Genomic DNA, 21,837 nt, shown 5'->3' on the forward strand with positions numbered 1-21,837 from the left:
TATTATTATTATTATTATTATTATTATTATTATTATTATTATTATTATTATGCCCTCGCCAAAACCCCAGAAGGGTTTGTCGGCCCTTCCTTCCCGTTAAAGCAGTTTCTTCCTGTTAAAACAAATCAATGATTCCAATGGTGATCACTCCAAAGGAATCGCGGAATGACAAAATGGAAGCCTCCCTGAACTTCGTAGGAAGAATCCCAAATTGCACAGGGACCTCATATACAAACGTTATACATCGGTGGGACTGAGACACTGTGATTTATATTTGAAAAGGGTGCCATGCCTCGTTTTTCTCCCAGGGGGCCCTGAAGCGAATCCATCCCGACACAAAGAAGTCACGATCCTGTGCTGCGAACCTTACACAGGTCCCTTGGAAAAGTTACTTCCCTTTTCTTGTCAGCAGAGAGAGAGGCTGGTGGTCCCCATAAAGGAAAACCTTCCAGTTGAAGATCGACTCCCAGTAACCTTTTGTATCTATTCATTTGATAATTGCCCTAACTTGCCTTTGCCCTGTTGTTAATATTTGTTTTAATAACTGTCCAATAATTTAATTGCATTTTATTGTGGATGGCAGGGTTTGGGATATAATGAAACATTATTGTATTATTGTATTGTATGGATATTTTTAGCATAAGCAGCTTCGACCGTTGGAGAAGCGGGATATAAATAATAATAATAATAATAATAATAATAATAATAATAATAATAATAATAATAATTATTATTATTATTATTATTATTATTATTATTATTATTAAAACCTAACCGACGGTCTGCCCGAGGGCCCCGATCCCGCATTGGGCGTCCTCCTGCCTCCTTTGGGGAGCACCCCACCGAAGGAAATGCACACTTGTCTATGGGGCACTTTCTTTCAATGATTTTCCAACGAAACCCGGTGTTAGGACTGTCCAGTTTAACCGTCCCTACAGAAATCTGTGCCTTGGGGGGCTTTAGGAGCCCCTTTTTGTTTTGCCCCCCCCGCCCCCTCGAAAGCAAGCAAGGAAGGAAAGAAGGACGGAAAGAAAGAAAGAAAGAAAGATCCCGAAAGAAGTCAGAGCGGAGTAATAGGATATAGCCCGCCGGGGAAGGGCTGCTCTGTTTTCGGTTTTTAAATGCCCAACTCGCTCCAGGCGCCTTCGCAGAGCGAGCCTGGCTCCTTCCCTTCCCTTCCCTTCCGTTCCCTTCTTCTCTTCCTGCAGCTGGAACTCTTTTCCCCGGAAAAAAACAGCAAGAAGGGACACCCATCAGCTTCGCACTCCTTTTGGAAAGCTTCATTAAAAATCATCAGCAGTGATGAAAGATACATAGATATAGATATATATCCATCCATGCATGTGTGTGTGTGTGTGTGTGTGTGCGTGCGCGCACACACACACACACACACCCCTATATACATACATACAACCACCAAGAAGGGACCACATCAGCCTCACACTCATTTCATAAGCTTTCATTAAGAAACACTCAGCAGTGATTAAAGTGCAATATATGTGTTTGTGTGTGTATGAAGGAATAAGGAGGTAGAGGACCCAAAAACCACTTTACATATGCGGGCTGCTGAGTCTGTCTGTCTATCTATCTATCTATCTATCTATCTATCTCAGGCTGCATGTGTAAAGTGATTTTTGAGTCCTCTCCCTCATTCCCTCACCTTCAGATGTCCGATTATTTATTTCATTTCATTTATATCCCTCCTTTCTCCCTGGAGGGGCCCAAGGCGGCTCACTAAAAGTATTATAAAATTCAAACAATTAAAACATCTATATATAAAATCACGTAAAATGCACACTATAAAATATATAATATAAAATCTACTCATGTTAAAAACAGACTAAATCTGAATCCACCTGATGGTGGCAGGGAAGGCCCTCCATCACAAAGCATAAGGTTGTGAGTTCAAAACCAGCCCAGCCAGGGGCTCAGGCTCAACTCAGGCTTGAATCCATCTGAAGTCACTAAAATGAGTATCCAGCTTATTGGGGACAATTAGCTTACAGTTAGAAACCACTTAGAGTCTGTATGAGGTGGTATATAAATGAAGCTGCTATCGCTATTAATCCAATATTCTGATCCCAGGGTGACTAAAAGTCCCTGGCTGCAACCAGGAACCAAACCAAGACTTTTTGCTGCCTAAAGCGAAGAATAATATAGGTGTCCTTTCCACCTTCCAGTATCAAATCTGAGTCTTGAGATCCAGTTTACCTGACTTACACCTGGACTGTTCCTTCTCTGTTTTAAGGCCATTGCAGGATGGTTTATTTTCTGTCCATCCAAGAACTGGAGGAAAGCAGGCCTTGTCAGTAGCAACTCTGGAACTCTTGCCAAGTGAAGTCTGACTAGTTCTGTCTCTGTGATGTCTATTAGAGAGTACAGAATTTAAGAGAAAGGTTAGTAAATACAGGGATCTTGCACCACTGTTGTATCATAAGCTTTCCTAGACTTGGCCTACTTCCTCAGATGCATACTTACAAACAGGAAGGTTGCTTGGAGGGTGAGCGAGAGTGACTTGCTGAAGTTTACTTGGTGGGTTTCTATAGCTGAGCAGGGATTTGAACCCTGGTTTCCCAGAGTTCCCTCCTAGAGCATAAAAACCCGCTTGATGAGCTTGAGCAAGTCATACTCTTTCAGCCTCAGTGGATAGCAATGGCAAACCCCCTCTGAAGAAACTTGCCAAGAAAACCCCATGAGAGGCCTTAAGTTATAAGAAAGCCAGCCTACTGTAGTGGTTTGAGCGTAGGGCTAGGATTCTGGGAGGCAAAGGTTCAAATCTTGTGCAAGTCACACACTCTCAACTTTGATAGGTTTCCTTAGAGTCACCATAAATCGGAAACGATAGGACTTAGAGGCAAACAACAACAACAAATAGCACTCACTGCCATGGCTACATCCTATGCAGCCTTCGTCATTCCCACGCTACACCAACAAGAGTAGCACCTTTCAGCAGACAGGAAAGAAAAAGAGAATTGTGAGGGAGACGATACCGGCAATAACAGGTCTACTGGACACGTCTTCATTTGCGAAAGGTTTTCCGACAGTCTTCTGAAACAATCTATATTTCAGTGCATGGGGAAAGTTCACTTTTTGTGGACTGCAAGTCCAACCCCCGCCTTTTTTGTGGCTACAGGCAAAAGGATTCTGGGAGTTGTAGTGCAAAACAAAAAGCAAAACCGTTTCCCTGCCATGTAAAGTCCCGATATCCGAAGAACACAAACTGACCCCCAAAAGTTGGAGCAGAAGGCGAGATTTCATAGGATGAAGCCATGGCACTGCCTCCCCACCTTTACCAGCCAGGCTGCATCCACACTGCAGAAACAACCCGGTCTGACACCACTTTAAGTGCCATGGCTCAAGGCTATGACATTCAGGGAGCTGTCGTTTGTTGTGGCACCAGAGCGGAGCCAAGGGCTTAAATCCCTTGTTTTAATTGTTGTACGGGAATTTTTATTTATTTATTTATTTATTTATTTATTTATTAGAATTGTTACTTTAAGTCGCCTTGGGTCCCTTCGGAAATAGCAATTAAATAAACATAAATAATAAATACCCGCTCAGCTATGGAAACCCGCCGAGTAGTAAACGTCCGAGTGGCTACTGACAGGGCTTCCTCCTCTGGAGTTTATGCTAAGCCTATTTCAAACGACAGCGGGAGCTCCGGCGCAGCGACAAAGGACAGTTCCCAGAATTCCATATTCTAGAAGAGTTTATTCCTGACGTTTCGCCAGCAACAGACACTAACCCTCCTTGCCTATCCTCCCACTCGGAGGCCTTGCCATTCAGCAACAGATTAACATGGAAATCACTTTTCCCAACCCAGGCTCAGGCAGTATATCTAGATAGATAGATAGATAGATAGATAGATAGAGATATACAGACAGACAGACAGACAGTGCACACACACACACACACACACACATAATCATATATATATATATATATATATATATATATATATATATACACACACACACACATACATATACATATACCCCACTCTCCTCCATGTCACCATTCTCTGAAGAGAATGGTGGCATGGAAGATAATGGGGTATATGTATATATGTACACACACACACACACCTCTCACTCTCTTCCATGCCAGCATTCTCTGAAGATGCCAGCCACAGATGCTGGCGAAAGGTCAGGAATAAACTCTTCCAGAACACGGCCTCATAGTCCGACCCCCCCCCCCCCCCATGGATGCTAGCCATAAAAGCCTGTTTCTTTTCTTCAGCCTCTTCCTTCCCCTCTCCCTCCATGTTCTCCCCTCCATGGAGGCGGGGAGTGTCTCCATGTTTTTCTGGAGTTTTCAATTATTATTATTAATTATTAAAGTTTATTTGATTTATTTGATGTGAAAGGAAGCCCGATCCCTTCGGGGCGGCCCAGAGACGGCGTCCCGAGAGATCCAGGCGAAGGGAGTGGCTGTGGACCAGGAAAAGGCGGCGCCGGTGCGACCCTAGAAGGGGGGGGCTTCTGGGTGGGCTCCTTTCTCTACCACTCCACACACACACACACACACACACACTCATACATACACACACACACACACACACACACAACCCTCCCGTCGATCTTCCCACACAAACACAGAGAAAGCGAGAGCAAGAAGAGCCACCGACCTTCCTTCCCCTCCTGGCTTTTCTTTTTCCGACGTCGCGTCCCGGGCTTCCTTCCTTCCCTCGGGCTCCGCGTTGGCTCTCCCTTCCCGTCGGGGCTCTCCGTGGGCCGCAAGGGGCCGTCTCCTCCTGCCTTCCTTCCAATGGGGAGGCAGCCCGGCCCCTCTCGGCCGTGACGAGGCCCGACGCCCCTCCGGAGCCCGGCGCCAGAGAGAGCAGAGGCTGCGGCCGGCGAGGCAGAGGGGGATCCCGCCCATGGAGGCCCCTTAGTCCGGCTGGGCTGGCGGCCCTTCTCCAGGATGCTCCCCAGCCCCGCCACCTCCTCCACCCCGTTCTCCGTCAAGGACATCCTCAAACTGGAGCAGCAGCAGCGAGCCCTCCAGCCGCCCTTCCCAGCCTCCGGCCTCCTGGGCGCCCGCTTCTCCGACGGAGAGGAGGAGGAGGACGAGGAGGAGGAGGAGGAGAAGCTGCCCTTCCTCTTCTCCATGGCCGACGGGGCCAAGGGCCGCGGAGACGGGGGGCTCTCCCCCGGGAGCTACGTCCAGGCCGTGCTCAGGGGCACCAAGGGCATCGTGGCCCACCAGGGAGATCCGACGGCGGTAGCCAGGGACTCAGGGATCGGGATCGGTGCGTACCTAAAAGGGCTTTTGTTCGGGGGCAGGGTAGAGATCTAGCGTGGTTTGAGGGTCGGACTGAGACTCTGGAGACCAGGGTTCGAGTCCCTGCTTTCTTCTGAAACCCACCTGGGCCAGTCACATTCTCTCAACCTCGGGGAAGGCAAGGGCAAACTTTCTCTGAACAATGTGAAGTCGAAGGCTTTCATGGCCGGCATCCATAGTTTTTTGTGGGTCTTTCTCCTGGCGTTTCGCCAGCATCTGTGGCTGGCATCTTCAGAGAAAGATGAGTTTTGGTAGACTTTGCAGCATGAGTCTTGGTAGACCTAAATGCATCTGAGGAAAGCTAGGAAAGCTCATGCTGCTAACTTCTTTCAGTCAGTCAGTCTCAAAGGTGCTACAAGATCTCTCTACCGACTGATCCTACAGACTAATACTGCTCTATCTTTGAATACCCAGCTCCCTAAGGCTCTCCTCATACATAGGGCATGGTTTCGCCTCAGGTTTTCCATAAGTCAGAAACGACTAGGCACACAGCAATAACAACAGCAGCAAGCGGAGCCTTTCTTACCTCCAAACCCGGCCAGGCCAGCATCTTAGTCCAGAATTTCCCTCAAACCACCCCTTTCCAGGCCTCCTGGCCGTGGGAGACAAGCCACAAAGCATCCCCCCATCAGGGATATCAAGCAAAATTCTGGCAGCAGTCCTACCCACATCAATAGGGCTTCTTCTGCTTCATGCCTTGTGTGCATTAGACCCAAGCGCATCCCTAATGCGCTTCACATTTTTCCTGGAAAAGCAGGAAAATCCCAGACTGAAGGGTTTGAAAAATGTCCCTGCCAGCTGGGCAGTTGAGACTACACTACAGATCCCAGAATTGAAACAAACTACAAATCCCAGAATGTAAATGGATGGCAATATATCAACAAACAACAACTTGAAATACAGTGGGACCTTGGGTGCATCCGCTTGGGTTTGGTTCCACAAAATCCGCGAATGCTCCACTCCCATTATATAGACTTGCATGGTCAAATGGTGTCCCTTATATATAAATAGCAAATTCAAGGTTTGATTTTTGGGGGGATCTGTAGATTTTTGGAATATTTTGAAGCCCTGGCTGGTTGAATCCATGGATATGGGGGGGCTGATGGTATGCAATGTTAAATATCAAAATGTGGTGTGGTGGGCTTTTTATAGGTTTTTAAATATATAAATCGCCCCATTCCTGTCTTGCATACTTTTGTGAAAGAAGCCTGAATTTATATTTATACTTAATTTATATTTCTAGGAGTGTTTTTAGCTTTTCTTTGGCCATGTCATCCATTTCAGCCTTCTATCCAGGAGAGATTCCAAAATCCCCTCCATTTGGAGTCGGACTAAGAAGCCTGGATTTAGATTTATATACATTTCTATTTCTATTTATATTTCTAGGAGTGTTTTTAGCTTTTCTTTGGTCCTGACCTCCATTTCAGCCTTTTGTCCAGGAAAGACTCCCCAAATCCCCTCCGTTTGGAGCAGGGCTAAGAAGCATGCATTTAGATTTCCGTGAGTGTTTTTTTAGCTTTCATTTGGTCACACCCTCCATTCCAGCCTTCTGTCCGGGAGGAATTCCAACATGTCCTCCATTTTGAGCCTGACTAAAAAAGCCTGAATTTACAGTATATTTCTATGAGTGTTTTCCGGTTTTCTTTCCCACATTTGGTGGTGCCTTGTCCTCTTTTGCGGTGAGGACAACTGGTGTCCCTGTGCTCAGCGATCTCCTTGGTTGCAGAAAGAGTCCCCTCTTCCTTTCCAGTTCAGTTACTCTTCCTTTCCTGGGACCTGTCGGCTGCTGCAACCAGTGGCGCTGAGGCTTAGCTCCAAAACACACTGCAGGAAAAAGAAAATCCAGTTTGAGACCGCTTGAACTGCCCTGTCTCACTGCTAGGGAATTTTGGGAACTGTAGTTTTGTGCGACATTTAGCCTCCTCTGTCAGAGAGCTCTGGTGCCACAACAAACTACAAATCCCAGGATTCCCTAACACTGAGCCAGGGCAATTAAAGCGATCTCAAACTGGATTACTTCTGCAGTACGTTTTGGACCTAGTTTAGAGGTGATGGGACTTCAGTCTGTGAGAAAGCAGGCATAGGTCGCAGGGCTGTGGAAGATCGGGGGCTTTGTTGTGGCCTAACTCGTCCCAGTCTAGGGTTCTGGTTTGAGTGTTGGACTAGGGAAGACTCCCAGAGACCAAGGTTTGAATCCCTACCCAGTCATGGAAACCCATTGGGAAAAAAGCAAGGGCAAACCCCCTTTCAACAAATCTTGCCAAGAAAACCCTAGGAATGGGGCGCCATAAAATGGAGCCCACTTGGAAAACACCAGAAAACATTTCCTTGGTTTTATCTGGACCAAAAACCCACCGCTAGCAGTCAGGGCAGGACTTGAGGGTAGAAATCCAGGGCCCTCAGTATCACCGAGAGCCCCATTAGAATAGAATATCTGGAATTAAAACAAACAAACAAACCCAAAAAATCCTGCTGCAACTCAAGAAGTTGTCACCCAGGAAAAGTGATGCCATGCCTCCTCCCGCCTTAAATACTAGTAGGATCTTCGGATGTTCTTTGGAAGGTGGTTTGTGTGTTGCGCTACATCTCTGGAGAGCAGGGCTGGAATGCCTGCTTGGCCATGAAACCCACTGGCTGACCTTGGGCAAGTCACGCTCTCTCAGCCTCAGACGATGGCAATGGCAAACTCTCTCTGAAGAAACTTGCCAAGAAAACCCCATAGTAGCTTCGCCTTAGGGTCTCCATAAATCCGGATTGACTTGAAGGCACACAACAAAGGTGCATCCTAAGTCCCCTTGCGCTCACGCAGCTAGTCCCCATCTCCTGGAACCAGCCCCTTCTTTTCCCAGTCACTCTTCCTCTTTTCTCTCTCTCCAGGGTACCAGAGGTCCTCCTTTTACATTTACATTTCTATGAGTATTTTTAGCTTTGATTTGACCCTGCCTTTTTCCATTTCAGCCTTCTGTCCCGGAGGAATGCCCAAACCTCTTCCCTTGGGAACAGGACTAAAACGCAGGGATTTGCGTATCTTTCTCCAGGAGTGTTTTTAAGCTTTTTTATTTGGTCACGTCTTACATTTTTTCTGGCATGTCCTCCATTTAAACCTTATGTCCCAAATGTCTTCCCTTTGGAGAATGACTAAAAAGCAGGGATTTAGGGCTGCATCCATACTGGAGAAAGAACCCGGTTTGGCACCTCTTTGACTTTTTTCTGGCTCAAGGCTATGGAATTCTGGGAGTTGGAGTTTGTTGTGGGGTCCAGAGCGGAGCTTCGCTTCGCCCTGGACCCCACAACAAACTCCAACTCCCAGAATTCCATAGTAACGAGTCAGACAACAAGTGAAAGCGGTTCCAAACCAGTGCGGGAGTGTTTCTAGCTTTTCCCTTGGTCACGTCCAACATTTTCCTCCTTCGTGCCTGGTCCTCCTTGGCGACGAGTGTCACCCTCTCTCTGTGTGTCCCTTTGCAGGGAAGGACCCCTCGGAAGAGTCCCCGCCGTCCTCCTCCTCCTCCTGCTCGGAGCGTCCCAAGGCGGCTCGCGGGCGTCGGAAGCCGCGGGTGCTCTTCTCTCAAGCGCAGGTCTTCGAGTTGGAGCGTCGCTTCCAGCAGCAGCGCTACCTCTCGGCCCCGGAACGGGAGCTCCTGGCCGGCAGCCTGAAGCTGACCTCCACGCAGGTGAAGATCTGGTTCCAGAACCGGCGCTACAAGTGCAAGCGGCAGAGGCAGGACAAAGCCCTCGAGATCGGGAACCCGACGGCGGCACCGGGAGTCGCAGGACCGCCGTCATCTCAGCACCAGCAGCCCTCGCCTATGCCTCCGCCCCGGCGGGTGGCTGTCCCGGTCCTGGTGCGGGACGGCAAGCCCTGCCTGGGGGGCTCCCAGCCCTACACCTCTCCCTACAACCCCGCCGCCGGCCCTTACCCTTACAACGGCTTCCCCAACTATCCCTACACCGGATCCCCCGCAGCTTCGTATGCCACCGCAGGGAGCTACGGTTGCAACTACCCGACGGGAGGCGGAGGCGGCGGGGCTCCGTCGTCATTGCAAGCGCCTGTCGGGCCTTTTGTGAACATGGGGGGCTTCTCCAGTGGGGCCCAGCCCTTGCACCAGGGGCCCCCGGGGCCTCCCTGCGGCCAAAGCATCCGAGCCTGGTAGCAAAGCCGCCGAGGGAGTGTTTGTCGCGTCGAGGAAGGCTTCTTCCAGCCCCGGTTCAGGAAGATGCCAAGAGGACAGTTGGGGGGCACAGAGAAAGAGAGAGAGAAGCAGCCCTTCCTCAAAGAAAATAACCCCGGAGTCGAGAGCAAAGGATGACCCGCAAGATTTTCCGACGGTGCCTCTGTTAGTGTCTGCCAATGCCAAACCACACTTCGGTTTAGGCTGCAGAAATAACCCACTTCGACACCGCTTTGACTGCCATGGCTCCGTGCTGTGGAATTCTGGGAATGGTAGTTGGATTTGAAGTTTCCTCAGTGGCTTTGCAAAGTACAAAAGGTTCAAGGTGGAGACTGCAGCCACCCTTCTGGACAACGCTTATTTAATGTCAGCGGATCTGAACGAAGGTTATCTACATATTCCAACAAGATGCCCAAATGCACCTGAGGACGTAGCCGGAAGTCTACGGAAAGTTCCTGCTGCCAACGTCCCTCTTTAGTTGCTCTCAAAGGTGCTACAAGATCTTTCTACATACTCTTCCGACAACACGAACAAAAATCCATCGGTGATACCTTTATCGGCCAACTGAAATGCACAATAGACTTGTTGCAAGCTTTCGAAGCTCTATGGGCTTCTTCATCAGGCAAGATGTTACAAATCAAAGAGAAGGAAAAACAAAACACAACAAATGGAGATGTTAGATGCCTGTATGTTGCTTCAGTCCTTAGTAAAGATGGTATGCTGTGGAAAGTATCTTTTCCAACAAAAGTCCAGGAAGGTTGGTAAATCGCAGTATTGTCTTGAAAGGGATGCCGGTGGGGGGAAGACTTTTCCATTTTGGTCAACTTTAGGGAACCAAATTGGGTATTATTAGAAGTAGTTAGGTCTTTCCAAGAATGGAGGTTTCTTCTGTCGAAAAATCCAGGAAAGAAAAAACTAGTATGGAAAAGAAAATACTAATATGGAGCATTCCATCGCCTTGAGCCATGGCAGTTAAAGCGGTGTCAAAGCGGATCATTTCTGCAGTGCGGATGCAGCCTTAGACTTCTTTGCTCCGCCAGCCTTCTTGGGGACCAACTGCCAAGCTTTCCTTGGAAGGCTTGGGCTTCAACTTGAACCCTCTGGATCCCTGGAACTGGCCGGGCAGAGGGAGGATGCTGCCTCGGAGGGAAGAGGCTGGGACCCACTTTCAAAGACCCCCAAAGCCCTGGGCGAAAGGGAAGAAGAGAGGGAGGGCTGTCCCCTCCATCCGCCGCCTCCTTCCCCTCTTTTTGCTGTATCTTATTCCGTGTATCGATATAGCCACTGCTGCAAGGAGATCCAATAAACTAGGTGCAATATATCCTCCATAACCACTAGGCTTGACTAGGGAGAAGAGGGAGGGGTGGGGGTCTCTGCTTCGGTTTCACTCCGCATTGGCATCAGCCCTTGTGGTTTCGAAGGCAGCATCCACATTGGAGAAATAACCCGGTTTGGCACCGCTTCAACTGCCCTGACTCAAGGCTATGGAATTCTGGAAGTTGGAGTTTGCTCTGAGCCCCACAACAAACTCCAACTCCCCAAATGACATAGCCTTGAGCTAGAAAAGAAGTAAAGCGGTGCCAAACTGAGTTCTTTCTCCAGTGTGGAAAGGCTGAGTCAGGCCGGTGGGTTTTTATAGAAGGGCATCTCTTTCCCCTTTGCTCCAGCTGCCACTGGGCTTTAGCAAACCAAGGCTGGGGTGCAAAAATTGATCCCACCTGGCCCTGGAATAGCAGGGCCGGCCCTACCATTGGGAAGAAAGTAAGATTGCCCATTTGGGGCAAGAGTTTCTAGCCTAAGCGCCTTGTAAAGGCAGCAAATATGCAATGACTTGATTTATTATGACGATCCTTGTTTTGCTGCCTGAGGTGCCAAAATAAATGGGCAGCCAGGATACCAGGCTCCCAAACAGGGCAGCTTTTCCAGTTCAGCCTCAGGAGGAAAAATACCTTTGGCATTTGGGGCATGCCTTGGGTCTCTCTCTCTCTCTTGTCTTCCTCGCTGGTGGAGGTCAGACTGAACGGTGGAGTTCCTTCAAGGACAGGGAATTTAAACAAACCATATAAACAAACTCATAAATACTGCTAGAATTCCAAGATATAGCCGTGTTAGTCTGTAGAATCAGTTTGCAGAGAGATCCTCTAGTACCTAGTGCTAAATGCATCTGAGGAAGTAGACTGAGGTCTAGGAAAGCTCATGCTGCCAACTTCTTTCTTTCAGTGAGTCTCAAAGGTGCTACAAGATCTCTCTACATACTACAGTAATAAATACTGAATTCCCTTTAATCCGAGATAATAACAGTCTTTTCCTCTTAACTGACTGACATTCTTGCTTTATTCAAAAGCTTTAAGCGGAAGGATGTGGGAAACCACCTCCTTCTTCAACCCTCCTGACTATAGATCCTTGTTGAAGAATACTGAGAGGTAATTAATCCGCATTAAATGTTGTTGGTGTGGCTAACAAGAAGTGTGTAGCAAGAGGATGGGGAAATTATTCTCCAAGTAAGAATTTGCTCCCAAGCCCCTGGCCTTGCAGTAGATTACACTTGAGTTGAACACATGAACATGCAATTTAGTCCATTTAGAAAATACAATTTTTATAAGGGGCAGGGAAAGTTAGTAAGGGAACACAGCAAATAGAAGAGCTCTAAGTGTGTGCACTTTTCAGTGTCTCTGGTCTAATCTTCTCTGCAGAAATAATGCACCTGGACACTGCGTTAACTACCAAGGCTCAATGCTACAGGATTTTAGGATTTGTAGTTTGTTGTGGCAGCAGAGCTCTCTGACAGCGAAGGCTAAGCATCTGACCAAACTATGCATCCCAGAATTCCACAGCACTGAGGCATGGCAATGAAAGCGGTGTCAAACTCCATTATTTCCAAAGCGCAGATTAGACCCTCAGTCATGCTAGAAATGTGGGATTGAAGGGAAATTTCATGGGGGAAAGAATGATAATTTTTTGGAGGAGCAACACCCTTCACCCTTGACTAAAACCTTGGCTACTGTTAACAGATGGCCTATTGGAGAAGTGGTTTGAGGGTTGGACTATGACTCTCAAGAACATGGTGACCCTGGGCAATTCACACTCTCTCAGCCTTAAGAGGATGGCAATGGAAAACCTGCTTAGAAGAAACTTGCCAAACCCCCCCCCCCCCCCCAGTGTTGCCTTAGGGTCGCCATAAATTGGAAACTGAGAGCCTGAACAGACAGACCAAAATAAAGCTGTTTCGGGTCACTTTGGAGGTATGCTATTTAAATGACACATGCATCTTAAGTGGCCCAAAGCTGTGCTCTAGTCCTTAGGACTGGAGCGTGGCTTTGGTGTGGCTTTTGGCCTCTTAGGACACATACATAATTTAAATAGCATACCTCCAAAGTGACTCAAAGCAACTGAAGATACACAACAACAACAATTCCTTCCCTTCTGCCCAATGCCTTGTGTGTTATGGAAGATCATGATTATGATCTCCCTCTCTAAGAGTCCCAAGGCCAGCAGCTACTCTGGATTAACGGGTCAGTAAGTGAGGTTTGTGTGATCTTCTGAAAGCAAGTTATTACTTTGTTCTTGTATCCTGCTTTTCCCCAAAATTGGGACACAAAACATCTTACAAATTAAAACAGTACAATCAAAAGCCTACAAAAGTGCACATTAAAATAGGCTAGCAAAATGCAATCCGAGGATAAAAGGACTTAAAAACAGTACATATTAAAACAATGAAAAATGCTAAATGCTCTAGAGAATGGAAGACAGCCTGTTGTAGATACAATACTCTCATCTCTTAATCAAGGTGGGATTTAGGCTTCATCCGCACTGCAGAAATAATCCAGTTTGACATCACTTTAACTGCCCGGCTCAGTGCCATGGAATTCTGGGGATGGTAGCTTTGTGAGACATTTAGCCTTCTCTGTCAGAGAGCTCTAGTGCCACAGCAAACTACAATTCCAAGAATGCCATAGCATTGGGCCATGGCAGTTAAAGTGGTGCCAAACTGGATTAGTTCTGCAGTGCAGATGAAGCCTAAGGCTCTCCATGATTAAGAGATGGTAGTATTGTATCTACAACAGGCTACCTTCTCTTCTCCAAGAATACAGTATTTAGTATTTTAACTGTCTTGACATGTACTTTTCTTTTTTTGGGGGGTGCTTTTATCTTCTGATTGCATTTGGTCAGTTTAATTCCATTTTAATGTACACTTTTGTATGTTTTTAATTGTACTGTTTAAATCTGTACGGTGCTTTGTGTCCCAATTTTTGGGGGGAAGCAGAATAACAACAACAGCAACTTAACAACAGAGCTAAACACAATAGAAAGCAGGAGCAGCCCTACCAGGGACACAAAAACACATATAGTGTAGAAAAGCCATTTAAGATTTACCGACTCCTTTTTATGACAAGAATATTTAGAATTTGATAGTATTTAGAATGATGACCCCCAACATTTACACTGTGAAGTGACTGCATATGCCAGGATTTTACTTCTTGGTCCTTTTTCGGTGAGTAGTTTCATCTCAACAGTACTTTGAAAGGAAGGAGATGATAGAATGAACTGTGCTATTTCAGATCATGAGCTGGGTTCACATTTGTAAAAATCCCCAATATCCTATAGAAGACAGACTTCCACTTGGAAGCGCCATTTGGAGGGAGTGTTTTATTTTTAATTTAGACTATTCAAAAATGGCACAATCGGTTCTTGTGTTTTCTCTCTCACCTCCTTCTACTGCTTCCGGACCTGGCATGAGCAAAAAGATAAAACCCCGAGTTTGGAAAAGTTAGATATTATTATTATTATTATTATTATTATTATTATTAAGCTTTATTTATAGAGCGTTGTAAATTTACACAGCGCTGTACATACAATCGGTCAAAAATAAAATAAGCCTGCCTATGGTGTACATTCTATAAAAATAATTTAACATAAGACATATTAACATTAAATAATAAAATACAATATAGCAGGTCACAAATAAAAAATAAACCTACAACAACAATCAAGTGATGTCTAGCAGGGGGTTCCTGGGAATTGTATCCCCCCCCAAAGTAACTTTTCCAAGAGGCGAGCTCTAGGTAAAGCATCCTTTCCAATCAGATTTGTCTTTTATAAGGAGAGTGTAAGTGAGCCAGCATGGTTTGAAAGCTGGACCCAGGACTCTGGAGATCAGGGTTCAGTTTCCAGCCTGGCCCTGGAAACCCACTGGAAACCTTGGGCAAGTCACACTCTCTCAGGGAAAAGCAAGGGCAAACCTCTTCTGAACAAATCTTGCCAAGAAAATGCCACGATAGGGTCGCCTTAGGGTCACCATAAGTCAGAAATAACTTGAAGGTACACAGCACACACAAAGGAAAGTGTAAACAGGATAATAAAACCAAGTACTGTAGTAGTGCTTATTCCAGGTTTCTAAGTCCTTAAAGTGTGTGTGTCTGTATACAGTCGACACATCTTCTCTGAAAGTGTAAAATGGAGAGAAGCCTCCTGAAATGTTATGGCTTGACCCCAAAAGAACTGGAAGTTGTCCTTCGGGAACTGTGCAAAGTCTTTTTTTTAACTTTTGCTTCTCCAGGGAAGGAAAGGTCCCAGATTTTCTCTAGTGTGTATGTTGGTAGTTAAAATAGTCTTGGAAAGAGTATATAAGGTAGAAGGAAGGCAGGGCTGGCTCATCCATATAGGCGAACTAGGCAACCGCTTAGGGTGGCAAAATTTAGGGGCAGCACGGCGGCTTCTTTTGTATTTTTTTTTTTTGCATAATTAAACATATTAAAATGAAAACTCATTACAGGAAACGACGTAAAAGCAAGCTACCATATGACGGTTTCTTTGTACAATGGCCAAAACATGTGTACCCCCTGTGTCCATGGTATGATCATATGGTACATCATCCACCTTCCACATGTGCCTTGAATGTAACCTCAAGGTCAACAACTCCCTCTCCTCTTGCCGCCCACCCGCCTTACCCTTGGTGCCACAACATGGAACGCCAGTCGCCAGTTGTCTTTAGTTTACTGTTTATAACAAACAAACTAGTGTTTCACAAAACAAAACAGCAGAAATCAAGGGGTGAAAATAATTATGAGGGGTGATGGGGGTGCCTAAATATTTCCCGCCGAGGGTGGCCAAATACCAAGAGCCGGCCCTGAAGGAAGGTGCACACTGGCCAGGAGAACCGAACTGAGAAGTGGTCTAAGTAGTTGAGAGGCAGTGTAAGTAGTTGAAAAGTAGTGTAAGAAGTAGAGAAATAGTTACTTTCCTGTGAGGGGAGGATTCAACAAAACTTTTGAGTAATGGTTTGCAGAACTGAATTGCTAATTTAATTAAGTGAAGTGCTAAGGAGGTGTATTTTCACTGCAGAAAGCATGCAGTCTGACACCATTTTGAAAACTGAAGCTCTAGCCTATGGAATCCTGGGATTTGTAGCTTTACAAGGCATTTAGGTTTCTCTGCCAAAGAATGCTGGTGCCTTACATAAGTACAAATCCCAGGATCCTGTAGGATGGAGCCGTGGCAGTCAAACTGTTGTCAAACTGCAGCAAATGCAGTAGCTACGGGGAGGGGTCAAAATGAAGGCATTGCCCTCCAAACAAGAATTGGTCTCCCGGAATAAAACTTCCCTTCAGTCCCCAAATTTCTAGCCCTGCAGTAACTTTAAACTTCAGCCGAGCACTTAGAAATACAGTTTAGGCATCCAAAGGAAAGGGGCAGATAAGTTACCAAGGGAATGTGAACACAAAAAATAGGTGTGAACATTTTTTAAGCTTCCCACCTCTCTGAGATGCTAGAAATTCAGAATCTGAAGGATACTTTGGTCTAGGTATGAATGATTTTCAATGTCTCACTCTCTCCAGTACTAGAAATTTGGGGATTGAAGAGAAATTTTGGGGTGGGGGAAGAGGAATTCTTACTTGGGGTGGAAATGCCCTCATTCCCCCTCACTCCTCCATACAACTTCAAGGAGGAGAGTTTGCTGCTACCTAAGGGAAAGGGGTCCTATGGGGTGAGTGTGCATGTTTAGGAGTCTCTTGACCTCTTGTCTCTCTGCCTTGACCATTCTGGGAAATTCAAGGAGAAGGAGAAAGACAGTCTCCTTCTGGCATAGAAGGATGGATCCTAACCTGACTGTGCTACCTGGAGAGTGACATGGAAGGTCAGAGGGACTGAGACAAAGAACAGCATAGTGCCCCTGGTTGAACTGACAGCTGACATGTTTTCAGTACCAGAATCAGGATTTTTCAAAGACCCTGCAAGGAAAAGGCTATAGTTGTCTTTACCTCACATTATCTCTTTCCTCCAACCCCTCACTGCTGCCTGAAGTGACCATCTTACTCAGTCTAGTGGCATGGTTGTTCCTGCAGGCGAAACTTGCACAACCCTTTGACTGGATTTTAAACAGCTGTCTGGAAGAATTTTCAGTCCTCTTTTTCCATAATCATAATTAACAATTACTACCAATGAGGAATTGAGCTGAAATTGAGCGATATTTCAATATCCTGATGGTAACTGCTGAAATGGGATTAAAGTATTTTGAGGAGACTCACTTATGCTAAAGCAGGGCTAAGCAAAGTGCAACCCAGGGCCACATTTGGATCCCAAGGCTCTTTTTTGGAGTCCTTGGCCCCATACAGACAGACCAAAATAAAGCTGCTTCGAGTCACTTTGGAAGTATGCTGTTTCAATGATGCATGCATCCTAAGAGTCCGGAAGCTGCACCAAAGCTGCGCTCCAGTTCTTAGGACTGGATTGTGGTTTTGACGTGGCTTCCGGACTCTTAGGACCCATGTATCATTAAAATAGCATACCTCGAAAGAGACCCGAAGCAGCTTTATTTAGGCAGTCTGTAACAGGCCCTTGATTCTTCCAGGCTTTACAGAGTGCCCTTTTCCAGCTAAAAGAAGGCAAATTGTCTCTGCTGGAAACTTTCAGGAGTAGCAATTCCCTATTTAAATAGGTTGCATGCCTCTTCCTGTGCTGTTTAACATTTAAAATACTATTCTATCATGGTATACATTACATAACTCTGTACTTAGTACAAGAGGCTACTGTTAGAACAGAACATGGAGAAGCAGAATGGTTCCCAATTGACAAAATGGTCAGGGAAAGCTGCAGTTTATCAGCGTATTTGTTGAACTTGTAGACAGAAAACATCATACAAAGAGCAGGTTTAGACTCAGAAGAAAGAGGAGTGAAGACAGGAGGAAGGAACATCAACAATCTAAGATATGCAGATGACACCATACTACTAGCAGAAAATATCAAAAACTTGGAACAATTATTAAGGAAAGTTAAAGGAGAAAGTGCAAAAGCAGGCTTACTAATGCAGAGCATTAAGAAAACAAAAATAATGACCACAAAGGATCTACATAAATTCAGCCTAGATAATGAGCAAATCAAAACAGTCAAAGATTTCCTGTACCTTGGATCAAATATTGATCAGAATGGAAACTTCAGCCAAGGAATAAGAAGGCTAGGAATGGGAAGGGCAGCTGCGAAAGAACTAGACAAGATCCTAAAATATAAAAATATATGAGTGAGCACTAAAGTTAAAATTGTCTAAGCCACTGTATTCCAACTTGAGGGTAGTTAGCAACAATGCCTAGCTATCTAGAGGTCCTAAGAAACCAGCAAGAGGGTTTCAGTGTTAACCTATGTCCAGATGTACAATGGGACAGATGCACAACAGTCACTTTGCTGGTGCCCATACATAATTAGGTAACAACAGCTCTTTACTGGATATGGACATTATGAAACTGCCCGTTTCTAATTCCCACAGCCATAAGTCCATTTGTAAAAACTTAAACCTCAAACAGGATTCTGGCCACCACTTAATTTTTTTGTCAGAACCACAAAGGAACTTCCAGTGACCGCTATAATTTTTCTGGGTATTGTGACAGCCTGCTCAGCCTGTGGAGGATCCCAGAGGTGGACAACTGACCAGTAGACCCACAACAGGGGACCATTCCTATGCTAAGGGATCTAGCCACTTTGGGTCCTTTTTAAGGAGAAAGGCGGCATAAAAATGAAATATAAATAAATAGATAAATAACATATTCTAGTGTGAGCATGAGAAAGAGATTTGGGTAGTGTAAAAGAAGGTTCATAAGAGTTCCTGCCTTACTGCAAGAGGGACAAGGCATCCTAATCCAGGGCAACTGTGTAAAGGGTTCCATCTGCTGTACTTTAGGGCATGGGAGGAAGCTCATTGCAAGTTACTGGTGACAGAGAGGCCAACAATGAACAACTTTCTTTCTTGCCACTTAACATTTTCTTTCTCACTGTTTTCCTCAAACATTGATCTCAAGAAGGCTAATCTGTAGCTTTCAAAGAAACTTCTTGAAGGAAAGAGTCACATGGGAAGGTCACTTTTCTTCTGGCTAAGAGAGACTTGCCCTTTTGTTAAAGGTGAAGGTGAAACAAGTTCTCCTTTTACACACAGCAACCTCCCCATTTCTGTTAACAGTTACAGTATGGCAAAAAGCAGACTCCTGTCCTTGTTTCTCTCCACTGTTCTTTTCATGCTATTTCCAGTGTTCAGAGGTGAGTGCAGCTCATTATGTGGGTGACTGTTGTGGGGAAAAATGGAAACAAAGGAAGCATTGGGTACAGAATTCTGAAGCAGAGCGCTCTACCCTGGAACATTCAATTGCAGGCCACACTTGTAAAATCCAAAATATAAATAGGTGATATCTAAATTAGGCAAACCAGCATGCATCAAAACACATTATGATAGCTCTTGAAGTTCACTGGCTTTTTCATAAAGAAAAGATGATTAAAACAAATCAACATACAGAAAAAACAAAAATGATGCTACCAGAGTCACAAAAGTCTGGATATTTGCCTCTTTGGTTTTGGCAAGAGTGTTTTCATGCAGGCAGAATGCTGAGTTACTGAATAACAGGAAAAAGGCTGTAAAAGGGGACCACAAAACAATTTTCCATTGCAGCCTTAAAGTCTCTTTCCTTGAGTTCTGTTCTGATCCTGCCCAATGAAGCCAAAAAGTTTCTACTTTGGCAAAGCTTAGAGATGCTCCCTGGAAGATCCCATGTTTCCAGAGCTGGAATGACAGGCAAGCATGCCAATAAATGCCAATTTAGATAACCTTACCTTACTGTTGAAAACTACGGGTGCATCTACAAGGTAGAAATAATGTAGTTTAACACTGGTTTAACTGACATGGCTCCATCCTACAAAATCCTGGGATTTATAGTTCTGTGAGGCACCGGCACTCTTTGGCAGAGAAGGCTAAGGACTTTCTAAGACTACAAACCCCAAGATTACGTAGGATAGAGCTTCAGCACTTTAAGTGGTGTCAAACTGCATTATTTTGACACTGTAGATGGACTCCAAATCCCTGTATAGGATAAGAGGCAGTCACTTTGCTTTAGTCCTGCTAACAGTTGAGTTAGGCATTTTCAAATGCAAAAATTGCAGGAGCAGCTGTACTGTTAAACAAAATCGAAAGCACATTTACAGAATTCTAATCTACAATTGGAACATGAGGCCAGGAGTTGGTAAACTACCTCTCCCATATGACTGTGCAAGGAATTAAATCAGGACTTCAACTTATGGCCGGGGCAAGCACTCACAGAATCATAGAATCATAGAGTTGGAAGAGACCACAAGAGCCATCCAGTCCAACCCCTTAGCCATGCAGGAATTCACAATTAAAGCACCCCTGACAGATGGCCATCCAGCCTCTGCTTAAAGACCTCCAAGAAGGGAGACTCCACTACACTCTGAGGAAGGAGTGTGTTCCACTGTCGAACAGCCCTTACTCTCAGGACGTTCTTCCTAATGCTGAGGTGGAATCTCTTTTTCTGAATTTAAATCCATTGCTCTGTTGCATTACAGATCCTATGTTTTCCTTTCCTCTCCAGTAGATAGTCATGGCTCAGAATATTTTCCAGGAGTTTATTACACTAATTGGAAAACTTCACCCTTTGCGCCCTTCAGGCTTTTGGGGAGGAGGAGCACACTAGTTGTTGAAAGAGCAGGAATTCTGTCAATCAATCAAAATTAATGACAATGTCTTTGGCTCCAGTGGGGGAAAATGGGATGGATGGAAAGGAAGTTTTCTCAGCTTCCCCACCTGTAGGTTGATGGTAGTATTGCAGGTCCCATTTTTGTACTGTTAGACCTGTTCAGGTTTGAGGCCATAGACTCATAGAACTTTAACAGACATCAAGTTCAACCCGCTGCCATGCAGGAATACACCATCAAAGCACCCCTCCCCAACAGATGGCCATCCAGCCTCTGTATAAAAACCTTCAAAGAGGGAGACTCCACCACACATGAAAGTAGGGCCAACCCAAGATGTTTTGTTGCCTAAGATAAAAAAAAAGTCCTACCATTACCAGCACCACCACTGCCACCTGCCATTTCATGTACAAATGTCAACTGGACCATCAGCTGAATCTTTCTCCAGTGCTGGTAATATGAGAATATTCTGCATCACACTGGAGACAGCAGACTAACTTATGGACAGTAGGACAGACTGCATAACATAGAGAAATCTTTTCCTCACACCTTGTTGCCAACTCCCAGCAACTGCTGTCTGATGCAGTCACTTCACTTTACCTAATGGTAGGACTGGGCCTGATGAGAGCTCTTCTGTTTCTGAGGCTAGAGCAAAAAACATCTGAGAGCAGTAGGGATGGGGAAAGACAGAGAAGGTAGCCTGGCCTCACTTTAGACCTGCATGAGGAAATTAGCTGGAAATCACAGTTGCTGCTACTGGCTTTGAACTGATATCTGTGTCCCATAAATGAGCAGAAGCCAGAGAAGAGGCAATTAAAAAGGCAGGCAGCTGAGGAACTATTGCTTAAGAGAGTAAAACTGAAGGCCTTTTGCCCTCACAAAGCAAAGTACAAATCTGCTTAGTTGTGAAACAGTGAGCTAATAAACTACTTACCTTTTATGGAATGTGGCTGGATGCTGCATATTTGACACCAGCTTCTTAGCTTCTAAACCAGGCAAAAAACTGCCTGAGACAAAGAACACGATGGTCCCCCTCCCTTCCTCCCAATCCTTATACGAAGAAGGATCATTGGATTGGCAACCAACTCTTCCTTCTGCACTGTAGACTTTCCTCTACCACCCCTGAAAATGTATTCAAAGACATAGCTGGCTAAGCCAGGGTAAGTACAGCATGCCACATAGCAGACAGCTTTCTCATTCAACACTGCTGCCATTTTCCAGCATGTGCTGCGTGAAGCAACTGCCCCACTCTGCCTAATGATGCAGTCAGTTCTGTTCTAAACATACCTACCTTTGAAGGGAGGGGGCAAGTAGGATCTTCAGATACTAGGAAACAATACCATACAAGAGGGTGCCAAAAAGTTCTCAACTGAACCAAGAAGGGAATGGCCTAAAGTCCTGAAACTTACATGCTGTTCTA

At 45.4% G+C, this 21,837-nt stretch overlaps 2 protein-coding genes across 2 annotated transcripts in view; one reads left to right on the forward strand and one right to left on the reverse strand.

The window, feature by feature from the left end:
- Positions 1 to 4,881, reverse strand: part of LOC121925939 — a 7,416-nt gene extending 2,535 nt beyond the window's left edge. The window contains exons 1-2 of the mRNA XM_042458503.1: positions 4,628 to 4,881; positions 2,212 to 2,366 (exon numbers count right to left, since the gene is read on the reverse strand). Coding sequence (XP_042314437.1) covers positions 2,212 to 2,366; positions 4,628 to 4,881 — 409 coding nt within the window. The remainder of the gene's footprint in view (positions 1 to 2,211; positions 2,367 to 4,627) is intronic.
- Positions 4,872 to 11,489, forward strand: NKX2-3 (NK2 homeobox 3). Its single transcript, XM_042459546.1, has 2 exons — positions 4,872 to 5,251; positions 8,752 to 11,489. The coding sequence occupies exons 1-2, from the start codon at positions 4,924 to 4,926 to the stop codon at positions 9,435 to 9,437; spliced, it is 1,014 nt and encodes a 337-aa protein (XP_042315480.1). The 5' UTR covers positions 4,872 to 4,923; the 3' UTR covers positions 9,438 to 11,489.
- The last annotated feature ends 10,348 nt before the right edge of the window (positions 11,490 to 21,837 follow it).

This window comes from Sceloporus undulatus, chromosome 3 (assembly GCF_019175285.1).
Source record: "Sceloporus undulatus isolate JIND9_A2432 ecotype Alabama chromosome 3, SceUnd_v1.1, whole genome shotgun sequence".
NCBI classification, from domain to species: Eukaryota; Metazoa; Chordata; class Lepidosauria; order Squamata; family Phrynosomatidae; genus Sceloporus; species Sceloporus undulatus.

Excerpts from the sequence above, each read along its gene's own strand:
- NKX2-3 (XM_042459546.1), top strand. The coding sequence starts at position 4,924 with ATGCTCCCCAGCCCCGCCACCTCCTCCACCCCGTTCTCCGTCAAGGAC. Across the intron at positions 5,252-8,751 it reads GGACTCAGGGATCGGGATCG|GGAAGGACCCCTCGGAAGAG; the intron begins GTGCGTACCTAA and ends GTCCCTTTGCAG.